This window comes from Thermobia domestica, chromosome 18, assembly GCF_964235325.1.
Source record: "Thermobia domestica chromosome 18, izTheDome1.hap1.1, whole genome shotgun sequence".
Taxonomy (NCBI): Eukaryota; Metazoa; Arthropoda; class Insecta; order Zygentoma; family Lepismatidae; genus Thermobia; species Thermobia domestica.
The window spans coordinates 167,706,808-167,722,052 of NC_137471.1; the positions used below are offsets into that span (position 1 = coordinate 167,706,808).

Here is a 15,245-nt window from a genome sequence, read left to right on the forward strand (position 1 = left end):
CCTGGCATATAAATTCCCGGGAAGAAATTTATTTCCATTTCTTTACTTTACTTTCCAAATTATAAGAACGATATGACCAACTACTTTATTTTCATTTATTATCATTTACTTTTACGTTTTAAATAATTTGGAGGCTTAATAATGTTATTAGTTGACTACCTTATATAACTAATGATACGTTTTTTTTTAAATTTTCATTTCCATTAGCACTAGAAAGTAGCAAAATAGTAATTTACAATTAAAGAGGAAGCAGTTTGTAAAACAATCTAGAAATTCTGTAGAGATAGTGCTGAAGTACTATCAATACACTCCGAACCACCGTTAGTAGTAAACATTGTCTGTCTGCCATCTCTGATCTCAGTTTCTGAATAGGTACTCAGGCTTCTCTTACATGTGTATTAACGCACGAAATTCCGAGAAATGGGTACGAAGAAAGGTCGTGTGTGGCAATATCACGTGCTAAATTCTAAAGATAAGTCAGTATCTTGCAAATATTGTGGACATAAATATGTATGTGCAAATGCAGATAAAATGGTGAGACATGTCTCAAAATGTTTAACATGCCCATCGAAAATGAGGAAAGCTATTTCGTGTGGAGATTCTGGAGAAATAACTACTGGTACTATTAAAGGAGCAGGAACGAGTAATACTTGCCTGAGTACGGAAATTATAGGAATAGAGGAAAGTGATATTTTCCCTGAAAGTCCTGTAACAGGTGAACGTCATTCACTTTCCTTTAGACCTTCATCTTCCTTATCATTGCCAGTAGAGAAGAAGAGAGAAAAGGCTTCCAAAATACGTTCTCTAGAATCTTTTATCGACGCTATGGATTCAAACGAAAACGTAAGGATCTTCTCTCAGGCAACGTTATCTTCTGTAGGCGATACGCGCATAGGCCTATATGATACCCTCACTCTCGGTCAGGATTCCTGAGTTCTGACATGATTGTCTGTTATGAGTTGAAAATATTCAAGACAGGGAAATAGATAAATTTTCCACGCAATGATTTAGATAACGCGTTAAGTTCAGAGTCGCCCCTCCAGCTGCGGCATAATTCACTTACCTTGTAGATGAGTTTTCAACACCAGAATTGCGTCCCTTTTGTCGATTTCCATAGTAGTGAAGCTAATTCTTAAGGCTGTATCTATGTTTACAGATGACTCTGCCTCTATAAATAAGTTTTGCTAAACATTATTCGTTCTATCTGAATTAACGCTTGTACCTGTAAATATAAATAAAAAGTGACCCCGTATTCCTAATCTGCACCCATTTCCGGTTTTAGCTGTGATCGTCATGCAGCAGGAAGTTAGAGTCACTTTTCTACAATCGATTTAGCATTCCAATAACATATTTCATTCCTATCCTCAACTTTCTAATGAAACCCAAAATGGTAGAAATCTACATTTTCCTGGCTCAACATTCGTGTACATAGAACGAAAAGGAAAAGTATATAAGGAAACTATTTTCTGCAATCAATTATCCGTTTCATGAATAGTCGAATCAATAAAACGTGAGTTAATTATCTCAGTTCTCGAGATTTCATAAATAAGTCATATTTAATCGTAGTTTGTAGTAAACAGTTTCTCAGAAGTAATTTGACAAGGAACACTTCATAAATTATTTGCCATGATTTTTTTTCAGGTTAAATTTAGCTGTTTTGTTGATTCGTGGTACGAAAAACATTATTATAAAATATAAGGTGTTATGAAAAGTATATTCACGATATATTCCGCTCGTTCTCTTACAAAATGACTTAACCGCATTTCTTCCTTTGTAGGAAAATCTGAAGAAGATGCTGGCTAAAGCGATATATATTAGTGGAGCACCGCTCTCCATAGTTGAACATCCATTATGGATCGATTTTTTCAAGAAAATGAGACTATCGTATAAACTACCAACAAGAAGAGCATTGGCTAACACTTACCTTGATGGTGAATATGAAGACATGCAGTCACAATTACATCTGCAACTTCAAGAAGCAAGAAACTTAAATCTGCAGTTGGATGGATGGAGGAATGTGCGAAACGAAGGTATTGTTAATTTTACTGTCACGAAACCCGAACCTGTTTTAGTGGACTTTGTGAACACTGAAGACCATACGCAAACATCTGAGTTCTTAAATGAAAAAATAATATCGGTTTTTCAAAAGTATGGACCCTCAACATTTTTTGTAATAATTGCTGATAATGCTTCAAACATGCAGAAAGCACTGAAATTGGTACAAAGAAGTTACCCACATATTGTTCCGCTAGGGTGCTTTGCTCACACCTTGTATTTACTCTGTAGTGATGTTCTGAAATCTCATACAGCAGCGCAACTAATGGAAAATGTAACAAAAATTGTAAAGAAAATACGTTCTGTGCATCTTCTTAACGCAACATTAGTTAAGATAAACAAAGACAAAAAGTGTAGTGTTTCTCTGAAACTACCAAGTAAAAGTCGTTGGGGCAGTTGCCTTTCATGTCTTGAAAGCATGATTACTTGTAAATGCAGCCTACAAACGTTGGCTGTTGAAGAACAAGCAACCAAAGTCTTACCTAAGGAAATGAGAGCAATGCTACTCGATGATACATCATTTTGGAGTAAGATCGAAGTTTAATTACAATTTTGAAACCTATTGTGACCTGGATCTTTAAATTAGAATCGAATGATTCATGTATACATTTTGTCTACACTGGATTCTATGAGATTGAAAGCAAGATCTCCGAGGCACTTTCGTCATCGTTGTCGACCAGTGAGTAGTCTGAAGTACTTAACAAAACGAAACTGAGAAAGGAACATGCTTTGAAGCCAATATACCTCGCAGCTTCACTCCTGGATCCGTCATCACAAGGACACAATTTATCTCCAGGAAAAACGATCGATGGCATGGAATTTATCCATCATGTTGCTTCAAACATGCAATTAGATACAATTTCAGTCATGGAGGATGTTGCACGGTTCAGATCAAAACAAGGATTGTTTAATAAAATGTTTTTGTGGACAACAGCTGAAACAATGAGTCCGCTGTTTTGGTGGGAAAGGTTTTACGGTACTTGAGAATTATCATAAGTGGCTGTGCGCATTCTTTCCGCTCCTTGCACGTCTGCAGCAACAGAAAGAACTTTCAGCACGTTTGCCTGGATTCACTCTAAGAAAAGAAACCGTTTAACCACTGAACGAGCAGGCAAAATTACTTACTTGGCATATAACTGGAAACTGCTTAATAAATCAGACACGTCCAAAAAGGAACATGTAGAGAAATCACATGAAGAGGTGGAAATGATTCAAAGTACATCTACGAAAAATAATGAAGAATCTATCGAATTGGGCACCAGTGAAAGTGATCTAGACTCAGACATCCCATACGAAGAATCAGATTTTGACCTGCACTTATCGCTCTCTGAGGAAGAATCAGATATTGAATAAAGAAATCTATGTACTTGCAAATATTTATACTTTTAAACTGTAATGTTTACATATCAAAATAATGATTCCTTTTCAGGATCTTTCATTACTACCGATGTTTCCGGATCTGTGTTAATTAGAATTTGTGTGCTTCTTTTTGCGTGTATATTCATGTACCAAGCGTTGTTGACGAATATTTGAAACAGCTTGTATATTGTTCGAAATGGCTCATCTTCTTAAATTAGAGATTTAATAACACAGTAAGAACACACTAAGAAAGTAGAATGTACCTCAATTCAACATTTTGTATGTGTGTCAAACATACACTGACAACCTTACGAATTTTTTGACACACTACGTATGTATTCTGGCAGTTATCCAGCTAATTTGTTTATGACATTTAAAAATTTAATATCTTTATAATATCAGTAGCAGAGTCAAGTTTTTACAGAATCCACTTACAAATAAATTTAAACTGTTTAGCGGTGTAAAAGTATGATTTTATATCAAATGTTGTCCATACCAAATGTTTTCCCAATGTATTTACTTGCATAAAGCATATTGTAAATATATTTACATTTATGCGTATTCTGTGAATTTAGTCAAATAACAAATACCGTTCAAAATATACATTTTAGAGAACCATCTGGAGACAACAGTAATAAATTTACTGTGATCATGCAACGAATTACCTTTGAAATTATAATATAGTAATATAATGCAATTTTCTTTGTAATTGTACATAAATTCCCGGAAAAATTCCCATTTTGGGAAATTCCCGAAAAATATCTTCCCGGGAATTTACCCATCACTAAACAGGAATCACCTAGTTGCTTGGAGAATGTTGGCTGTAGCTAAGGAAGCAGTTTAGTGGCCAGGTTTATGCCGTGATATCAAAAAAGTGAGTGAATTTGGGAAACATGAAGTATCATGCGTAGGGATAACTCGAAGAATCAATATAGTATTTGGAAAGGAGAAGCACAACCGATGGGAAGAGTGAATATAGATCACTTTGATTGTGTGGGATCTAAGTTTTTGTTGTTATTGGACAGTTATTCAAAATGGATCCAAGTGTGGAGTGTAAATTCAACGACAGCATCTGAAACCAAACAAAAGTTAGACGATATTTTTTCAAATTTTCGGGTATCCGATAACGGACCTCCTTTCAGATCATTTGAGTTCACGACATACGTAAAGGTAAGATACATCAAGGCAGCGCTAACTAACAACCCAGAAAGCAATGGCATCGCTAAGAAGCCTGTGCAGACAGTAAAGCAACTTTTAAGAAAACAGTTCTTGGACAATAAATATGCATGGAACCGTAGATTGGGAGAGCATAAGCTGAAAGAAATATTATACATGCTTCGATTCACACCGAGTAAGGCAACGGGTTAACCACCAGCGGAATTGATGTTAAATTTTCCACATAGCACAATGTTTATTATTGTACAGAAGGGACAGCTTGAACGCGACAAGAAAGAAGTGAAACAAGAGAAAAATTAAGTTGTCTCGATAAGAACTATCGCGAACGTTTTCCAAAGTTTATCAAAGGCGAACTGGTCAGGCAGATGAACCCAGTCTTGTTTTTGGTAAGAATGCAAGGAAAAATACGGAAGTGCCATCGACATCAAATAATTTTTCTGCAAGCAAAGGGAGACCAAGAAAATAACATGCCAAGAAAATTTCAGGAGGATATGTGGTTTCTTAGCCGAAAGAACCCGCTCGCAGACGGAACAGTGGAAGATAGACAACACGTACAACTGCCCAGAAGTCCAAGCATAAATCCAGAAAATGACACATCATCAGTCAGTGAGCAAGATCGACAGCTACCATGACAATATCCAGAAGATTGCGAAACACCAATACGGCAGCAAGATTGGCATCCACCAAGAAGATCCGGAAGGATCAGGAGACCACCTAATAGATTGTCATTGTAAAAGAAACGGGGGTGAGTGTAATAGTGAATATTGAAAAATGTGGAAGAGAGTAATAGTGAATAATCTGTTAAGAATGTGGAAGAGTTAAAGAATGAATAATCTGTGGAGAATGTGGTATAGCAAGTAGTCTGTGAAGAGTACTGTCAATATTCTGTGATGTTGCATGAGTATGTTCGGCTTTAGCATGAGTCGAGAGTTCGTGTGAGCAAGAGTGAAATGGGAGCATGCAAGTGGGCATACCATAAGTACTGTGAAGAATATGATTTAGTAGCATAAAGTAGTAATTATTAAAGTAGATTTGAGGTTTGTGTGCATGTACGCGCATTCGTAAATAAAGAGTAGCTTAGTTTGGAGGTAGTTATTTTTAATAGTAAAAGTTACAGCTGTATGGGAGAAACGAACATGAGGAGGTGAGATGAGAACATGAGCATGATGTTGTACGAGATAGAGTTACAGGTACAGTTGTAGAAAGAAACATGTTTACAAAATGAAAAAAAAAAAAAAAAAAAAAACAATTTGGTCATGAAATTCAAAATTATAGAAGTCAAGTGACAGTGCTAAATGAAAATTCTACAATCAAAATGAAGAACTTGCAACGGGCATTTGCTTTCAAGAGAACTTATTTAGGTGAGCCTAGAAATTGTTCACTGGAATTATTTCTCTTGTAAAACTAGCAGTACCGTTCCATGGACGGACAGAACTAGCAATATTGTGAGTAGGCCTAGAAAATTACACGAGTTAACTTCCAAAGTTGTTCGTCCGTTTCTAGGAAAATTATGAAAATTTACCGGGAAGAACTGGATAATTTATTCATTTGTGTGCTTGATAGAATGACAGATAAGTAAATAGAGAAACGGAACTATTTCACGAGCGGAGGGAACTACTTATCACAATGGTACAGCATGGTTGCATTTTGGGAAACTAATGATATAACATGGCTGGAAGTTTACGTAGACGTTGCCCGTGATAACCTATACTTACTACTATTTGTGGTTTTATACCGTATATTATCGATCACAGAATATAATGAGACTTGTGGAGCTTCTAACCCGCCTTCGCTCACTCGACAATACTGTTGAATTAAGGGCAACTCTTACAGTTAAGCCGCTACTACCTAATACTAGTATTAGCAGCTTTATTACACTTTTAGTCGAAAATCAGGCGGATGACCAACTTCGGACTAATGCTAATTGCACAGTAAAACCGAGGAAGAGAAAGCGGGCAGGGTTGGTAGTGGCTAGTTTAGGACTATTTGTTTCCTCAATATCTCATACTATTTAACAGAAGAAGTACATGTAATCGAATAGCTACGTGGTAGGCAAACCGTCCAAATAACTACCGATAACAAACGTTACTTCTGGAGGTGGAACGGTACTGCTATAGTTTATCAACTTTCATAACATTGTGTTTATTGGTATGTGCTTAATGTATCCTACTATTCAGCCAATCCGAAACAGTTATCGGAAACGGTTGTTAAATAATTTTGATTTGGGAGGACCGTTTGTTACAGTACACTATTAAATGTAAAGAAGGCAACGTTTAGGGGAAGAGTGTAGATGACTGACGTGCCATACGGATTATTGGCATTAGGTTAGGTAAAGTTATACTTTAAAAGTTGTAAAATGAACTTACTTATAACATAAGGAATATTAGTAGCATCTTGAACCCTAAATTTTTTAACATATTAGAATCCCTAATGATGACATTCTTTATTTTTTATTGATAGAATTGACAAGGCTACCAAACACAAAAAAGATTCCACAGCTTCCTCATCTTGTGAGCCAACTTTTGCCGGGACTTCAAAGTCTTTTATCTTGGACGACACTGCTTCATCGTCTACTGATCAATATTCTTAAATTGTTGTGCCATCAGAAACATCTTGCCAATCAACTTCTGGAGAAACTTCATCTGCCACATGGAATTACAGTGCATCATCGTCTATTGAGCAAACTTCTGATATCCCTGTGCTTTCAGTCTCCCTTGACACAGGCACATGTGATACTAGGTCCTCACATATAAATATTTCCGGTAGTGAGCCTACTTTATTTCCTACCAACATACCCGCAAGTGTAAACAGTGTAGTCTGCATTACACTAACAGTAACTTAACTTCTAGTAGGTAATGAAGATATATGTGAAAAAAACATTATTGAAGATAGTATTTATGATCCTTCGAGTTCCCTAAAGTTAACATCCAAAGATATAGAATACGGTCTTAGATTAGAAACACATACATTTGATCCAATATATGTGTTTCCAACTGTAAACAACAGAAAATTCTGTACTAAGTGGAGAAAATATAAACTTCCTAATGGTACAGAAAAAGAAAGGACGTGGTAAGTGTACAGCAAGAAAAACGATTCTGCCTATTGCTTGCATGCGTTTTGTTTTCGTTACTAAATCAACACACTGTCTGGTCTTCGGGAAAAGGGTAATAAGGATGGCGCTTAGGTAACGCCTTGAGAGATATAGAGCTTCCCGAGTCATCTAGCTTCCACTTTCGTTCTCAAATAGCAAGAGTACAGTGTATATCGGGATGCCATGTCGACAGCATCATGGGTCAAATACATAATGAAAACGCTCAACACCTAAGAGTTCTTTCTGTGATTATTGATTGTTGTCTATATTTATCTGAAAAAATGCTTGGATTTCGCAAAAAACAGGTGGTTGAAGTAAAGCTCCCAAAACTCTTTTAGCTTTTGGCTAAGCAGAACGCGGATGCAAGAGTTTATCAAGACAAGTTTGAAAAATTGAGGGATGAAAATAGAAAGTTAGGTTCAAATTTTCTGATTTACAGAAATATTTTTGATTTAATTACCATAATGAGTTCTCTCGTGGCCAGAAAAATATCAGAAAGCTTTTATGACACGCACACCTTTTCTGTCCTCTTGGATTGTACTGAATATGTAAGTAAAGAGAAGCAACCACTGTTATTGTTCGATTTGTAGACCACTAGCAAGTAGCTCAGAAGCCAGTAGAGCGACTAATTAAGGTGTTTAGATCCGCTGATACTACTGAGGTAAATTTGAAATCAAAGTTAATGGACGCTTTAGAAACTGCTTGACTTAACCATAAGAGTATTATTGGTCAAAGCATGGACGGTGCTAGAAACATGAGTGGCTCTTTCAAAGGTCGGAAAACTTTGCTGCAGAATGAATGTGAAACTGCTATGTATCTTTGAAGTACATCACACAGATTTGCTCTGGTGATCTAAAAATCCATTTCTGTGTGTCCTGAAATCCAAGACTTGTTCTCACTTCTTGAGGACCTGTATCGCTTATTTAACTGGTCATTAAAGATACGAAACTCTTGCACAAAAGTTGTCTTCTAGAGATAAAGCAAATGACAGAAGGAAACAACTGAAAAGGATACAAACTACGAGATGGTCTAGTAAATATGAGGCTAACAAAGTAGTCCTGTCGTGGTACGATGAAGTAAAATCCTGATTGCAAGATTTGCAAGACAAGGAAATATTTTGAGAATGAGACTGCATCTCTTACAAGAGGGCTACTGGAGAAACTGAGCAGTTTCGAAATAATCACTGCTATGCATGCTGTTGGAAGTGTGTTCAATGTCATGAATCCAGTAACAGTAAGTCTTCAAAGTGTATCTTTAGACTACGGAAGTGTTCAGACTATTATTAATTCTGTAAAGAGAAACATAAAAAAGCTTCGTAACGACAAGGCGTGGGATCGTATCAAATCAGACTGAAGTCTTTGTGAAAGAGCACGACATTTCTGAACTCTCCTAAAAGAATAAGACGTAAGAAAAGGTTCATGGACAAGATGGGAGTAGATCAACCTATCGTGGAATTTGATCAGAAGCTAAAAGTTGAGATGTATTGAACGCTTCTTGATTTTCCTCAGTGTCAACTTAAAGATCACACCTTAAAGATTGTCAACCAGATGAGCCATTTTTGTTACACGGGAGTTCCCGAAGCAAACGTTGGAAACATTACATTCCAAAATCTGAAAGAACTGTGTGAATTTTATAAGTGGGACAGTGATGCAGTACGTGAAGAATTATACAACTTTAGTGAAATATACCGCGTAACACATGCCAACATTTCATTAAGTGATGTTTGCGATGGAAGTCCGAAAACTGCGTTGAATACAAACGATGAGAGTGATTGTGATGAAGTCGAATTAGGAAAAATTGAGACAGGAAGGTTGGAAAAATTGTGGATGACATGATGATTTCGAAAACCTTATCGGCGCTCCAATAATTTCTCTGGCTTCAAGACGCTGAAAGTTGTTTACAGCACATTACTTTCCTTTGCAGACACAAGTTGTTCTGCGGAGAGAGCGATGAGTCGAATGAAAGTAGTGAAAAACAGATTGAGGTCATTTATGGGTGACACATAACTGTCAAATCTGATGGTGCTCTGTTCCGAGAGTCATGTGCTGTCTTCAATATCAAATGAAGAAATTTTAGATTGCTTTTCATGGTCATCATCTACAAGGAAGAAACTTTTATCAAGAATGTAAATTAGATGTATGTTAGTCAACATAAAATATTTGTAGTGTTGAAGTATAGTGTTTCTGAAAGTGTTGGCACAATCCTAAACTCGCATTTATGCTTCTCATTGTTTACATCACTTCTGTGTTTTTCTTGAGACTTTGGGAATGAACGTTTCGAAATATGTGCCCACTATTTGGTAGTCTACTGTAATAAAAGTGTCATACTATTAATGGCGTCCCAAATGTAAAAATATTATTTGAGATATCTGCGTGTTTTCAAAAACAATTCATGTTTATAAAGATAGTGATATAATTTTTGTGAGAAACCGAATCTATAAAAGCATCGGAGTGATATTTTTGGTTAAAAAGTAATTTTTATATTTTAGAAGTGGTGGTTCTAATCCTTCCTTGGTTATGGAAGAAACGTGTGTAAATTTATAAATTCCTTCCTATTTTTAATATTTTCTCTTACTGCTGTGATAGAGTTGCCTTTGTCTGGGATGAAATAAAATTACTGGCTAGAGGAAAATAGAAGTAAAATGAAATGAAAGGAAATATTTAGCTTAAGGTCCTACGATTATGCTCGGACTTTAAAAGAGACGGAGAAAAATAGAAGTGTAAGCACGAAGAAATTTTCTTTCCTGCTTTCTTATATAGCAGAAGATTTTAAAGGAGCCGTAACTACTAACTACGTTTCTTTTATAAAAACATCCTGTTTACGCCACTTCAATCTGCATTTTTTCTAAACTTTATTACATTAGGGGATATTTACGAAAGTCTTTAAAATTAGCTGATAGTTTAATTTCGATATCGAGAGCCCTGTTAATTAAGTAGCTAGTCATCCAACTTTAGTTTGAAGTTCAGTTGTGTTTTGTCCAGAGTTTGGAATATGGAAAGTGGTATTTAAATAACAGATCCTTGACCAGTCATTACTCTTGTTCATGTTTAACCAGAGGCAAAGTCATCAATCCTCTTTGATTAAAGCGTTGTTTTAATATATATATTTATGCGCTAATGTTCGTTGCGTCTGACCATATGGATATTTGAATTAGTCGGTTATAGTAGTTTTTTTTTATTTAATAGCATTTCAAATGTTTTATAGAGACAGCAACTTTCACGTATCAGTCGCCTCCGATGAGATATTCGTTATCCTGGGCCGCTATCTTGAAACTTCCAGGATTTGTTTCCTTTTTCTTTTTTTTTTTTCTTTGGCATACTGTGGATGTGCCTGAATTTTAGCCAGTGTTCTTTGGATTTTGCTTGCTGAGAGCTGTTTGTGGTTCGCAGGAAGAATCTTGTATTTGAACTTAAAATTACGGGTAGTAGAACAGGCGATTTGGCAAGAGAAAGTGTTCGTACGTAAGATTTAAATTTGAATTGTCATAATTATACGACCAGGGTGGGTAAGTCGGACAGTAGGGGGGGGGGTGCGTCCTGGACATAACGCGGTAGTCACCACTGCTTGCCAGATTTATTTCGGGTGTTTTGACATTTGTGCTGCTACATGCGAGCTTCGACTAAGCCTATTCCTACAATCTTGGCACCTAGAATCTTTCTCATATGCATGTTAATGTTTGTGTTAACAAACTTGATTTTAGACTGAATCGACACTTCTGGAAAATTAAGACGTTCCTCAGGTGTCACATGTAAAACTCGACTGCATTCTTTTTCACACACTTTGCGGCTATGGTGTTTGTCACATATATGTATAAACATGTCTTGCAATTCTTTAATTCCTATTAAGTTCTTCTTTGCGCTAGTTGCCATTGCAAGGTTGCCAATATATGGGATGGCATATATACAGAATATTGATTTGAGGTGATCCGTGCTGTAATACTATGTTCTTGCTATGCACTATTGAATCTGTAATTTAAGAAAATACACTATTTCAAACAATTTACACGGTGTTAAAAAATTCGCGAACAAAGCTTGGTACAAAAAATACACATGTAGAAAGAAGCAAACAAATCCTAATTAACACAGATCCGGAAATACCGGTACCAATGAAGCAGCCTCGGAGACAACCCTAATTTTGATATGTTAGCATTACATTTTAAAAGTATATATATTTACAGACACAACGATTTCTTTATTTTGTATCTGATTGTTTCTCAGAGAGGGAAATTCGAATTAGAGACAGCAGACAGACCGACATCTATTACTGGCGATGGTTCGGGGTGTATTGTTAGTACTTTATCTCTACAGAAGTCCTAATTCGTTACAAATGTGTTCACTTATTGCTAACATTACTTTGCTACTCTCTTTCTTAAATTACTTCTTATACTGTTCAAATGTAAGTTTTTTTTTTTACTTTTGTGAATTAGTGTGAAATGTCTTTCCAAATGGTAACTTCGACTAAACCCCTTTCCACACTCACGGCAAGAATGGGACTTTTCCTTTTGATGCGTTAACATGTGTGTTACCAAATAGGAATTTCGCCTAAATCCCTTTCCGCACTCTCGGCATGTAAACGGATTTTCACCTGTATGTATTAACATATGTGTTGCGAGACTTGATTTTTCCGAAAATCTTTTTTCACAGCTGTTGCAGGTGAGAGGTTTTTCGCCTGTGTGTGATAACATGTGTATAGGTAAATATGAACTTTGCCTAAATCTTTTCCCACATTTTGGGCACATATGTGGTTTCTCACCCGTGTGTATTAATTTGTGTCTTGTCAAACTTGTATTTCGACTAAATGTTTTTCCACATTTTTCACAGGTATGAGGTTTTTCACCTGTGTGTATTAACTTATGTCTAGTCAAACTAGTACTTCGACTAAATCGTTTTCCACATTCTTGGCACATATGGTGTTTTACATTTATATGCGTTAACCTGTATCTTGCCGAATGAAAAGCCTTGTTAAACTGGTTGGAAGCATGAGATTTCCCGTCTTCGTGAGTAATTATTTCCTTTTGTATAATAACCATATTCGCTCTTCTGGACTGATCATAGTTATGTTTCCTGTAAGAAATTCAGTAAACAAGGAAAGTGGAAATCGAGGTAAATAATACGAAATACAAGCACACACATAAGAAAATTGAAACGCTTCTATGTAAAATACAGCAAGAAAAAAATTGCATTTGAAACGCGAGGTATTCCGAGGCGGTATTTTGTGTTAAACTGAAACCTGATATTATTATGTTATTACTTGAAATCTTGTAGAAATATGGGAGAGAGAACAATCAGGTGGTCTCGTAATCATTTGTTTTCTAAGGGGAGACGATATCATTTTCGTTACTTTCTCAAATCTTATCTTTATATATACAATATAAGATTTAACTCAAGTACACATCAAGGTAGACATGTTACACTATGGAATGAACATCTCATTATTATAACTTAAAATGGAGGTAATTGAAAATGTTTATGTATTTTTTATTAACTTTTGTGTCAGAAAATCTTTTTGTTGTTCCCATTCCACGTTAATCATGTTTCATATAGGCTCGCTGCTGATGGGGACGTTAAACTCAAAATCATTATTATCATTTGTGCCTGACAATTTAGTAATTGTGAGAACTTGTTGCAATCACAACCACCAAATCTCTTACTATAATGACAAAGAAAGGATATAATACTTTTTAAAATTTGACGAAATACATCATTTTTAAGCAGTACACCAATCTCTAGTAGTTTTTAATATCCCCTGAATGCTTTGAGAAATTAAGTTTTAATCCACATTACTATCTTTACTTGTATTGAAATATATCTACGTGGCTAGATGTGTACATATCTGACAAGAGAACCTTCCGAAAATGATAGTTGCAGTGAAAGATGTGACCTATGCTAATTTAAAGAGCTGTAACAGAGATGAGCATTCCCAAAAAAATAGCTACCCATAGCAATAGGTTCAAGAAATATAAGGGGTGGAAGTTAGTGAAACAGCAAGATTGGACAAGGGGGAAGTGTAAATTCCACAAAAAGGGGGGCACGGCAAAATACAATGCTGACAAGTGATGTATAGAAAGAGACTTGCCACAATAGGGAACAAATGAAGGCCACCAGTGGGGTTAACAGTGTTGCCAACTGCAATGAAAAGTACATGTTTTGCAAAGAGCACTATATGAAGTAAGTGCATCCTTGGACAGCGAACAGAGACTCCAACTTGCTCTACGAGCATGTACCATCCGGAGTGAATTTCAAAGTTGAGCTAATCCCTCTTGGTTGTGCGGGTCTGATACAACCACTTGATGTTTATGTTTTTAGACCATACAAGAACTTTGTGCGCTACGTTACAGAGCTTGTGTTATCAGATACTCACTTTAACATTTGGTCCCGCGAGAATTTTCTGAAACTTCAAACCTTAACCCATTACCAGTTTACGGCATGTTTATTCAAGCCTTTGATTATGTTTGCTTTCTACAGGTGTGGATATGTGATAGAAAGACCACCAAAGGTTCCGACACCTAGAGTACTGTTTCGAGACATTCACAGGCGATCATTACCATGTGTGACGGATTGGCAGTATTCCGCTGTGTTCACTGCAAATATATATTCTGCTTGGACCATTGTCTCATCGAACAATTAAACGTACAATGTTGACGAGCAGGCACAAATGATGCGAAGGCTAATGCCTGTTGCCGGAATTTTCGATTTGTGAAGCGAGTGGCGTAAATATATCAGAATTGTCTGGATTTTTATGACCAGTGTTGCCAACTTTGGAACTCGTTTTTCTTTTCGACTCTAGGTACGTCGGTTTCCTGCACAGTTGGTACTTTCTTGTTTTGTTCATTCTAATATGTACAGCTCGTGATCAAATGTGGCGCATTATGGCCAACTCCGTCTTTTAAGTATTTTTCGTACTTCTGTTTTTCTATTTTCTTTTGTTAGATTGTACCACTGATTATACACGTCATATCTTATGTTCTACATGACAGGTTGACACTGAATATTGCACTCACTTCATATAGTGCTCTTTGCAAAACATGTACTTTTCATTGCAGTTGGCAACACTGTTAACCCCATTGGTGGCCTTCATTTGTTCCCTATTGTGGCAAGTCTCTTTCAATACATCACTTGTCAGCATTGTATTTTGCCGTGGCCCCTATTTGCGGAATTTGTACTTCCTCTCCTTGTTCAACCTTGCTGTTTCCCTAACTTCCACCCCTTATATTTCTTGAACTTATTGCTATGGGCAGCTAATTTTTTGGGAATGCTCATCTCTGTTACAGCTCTTTAAATTGGCATAGGTCACATCTTTCACTGAACTATCATTTTCGGAAGGTTCCCTTGTGAGCACTTTCCCAAAGTAAAGCCTTTTGAGAGACGACAAATTTTCAATTCTTTTTAATTTTTCACCTATTTATGAAAAATACTTGGCATTAGGATTGCAGAATAAGACGATAAGGAAATAATAAAATGAGTTTCTCCGTTTGTCTCCCTTGAGGAATTACTATTAGAGGATACCTGAATTTCTAAGCCTCTCATGCTGTAACGTGCTTTGTTTACAACATACAGAAATGAGT

General features: G+C 36.3%; 1 protein-coding gene across 2 annotated transcripts in view; it reads right to left on the bottom strand.

Annotated features, from left to right (window-relative positions):
* Positions 1 to 2,240: 2,240 nt before the first annotated feature.
* The window catches only part of LOC145675540 (uncharacterized), a 41,215-nt gene continuing 28,210 nt past the window's right edge, over positions 2,241 to 15,245 (bottom strand). For both annotated transcript variants that reach the window (XM_081746030.1, XM_081746031.1), the window contains one exon: positions 2,241 to 12,744. In XM_081746030.1, the coding sequence (XP_081602156.1) occupies positions 12,030 to 12,744 (715 nt within the window). In that variant the 3' untranslated portion in view covers positions 2,241 to 12,029. The remainder of the gene's footprint in view (positions 12,745 to 15,245) is intronic.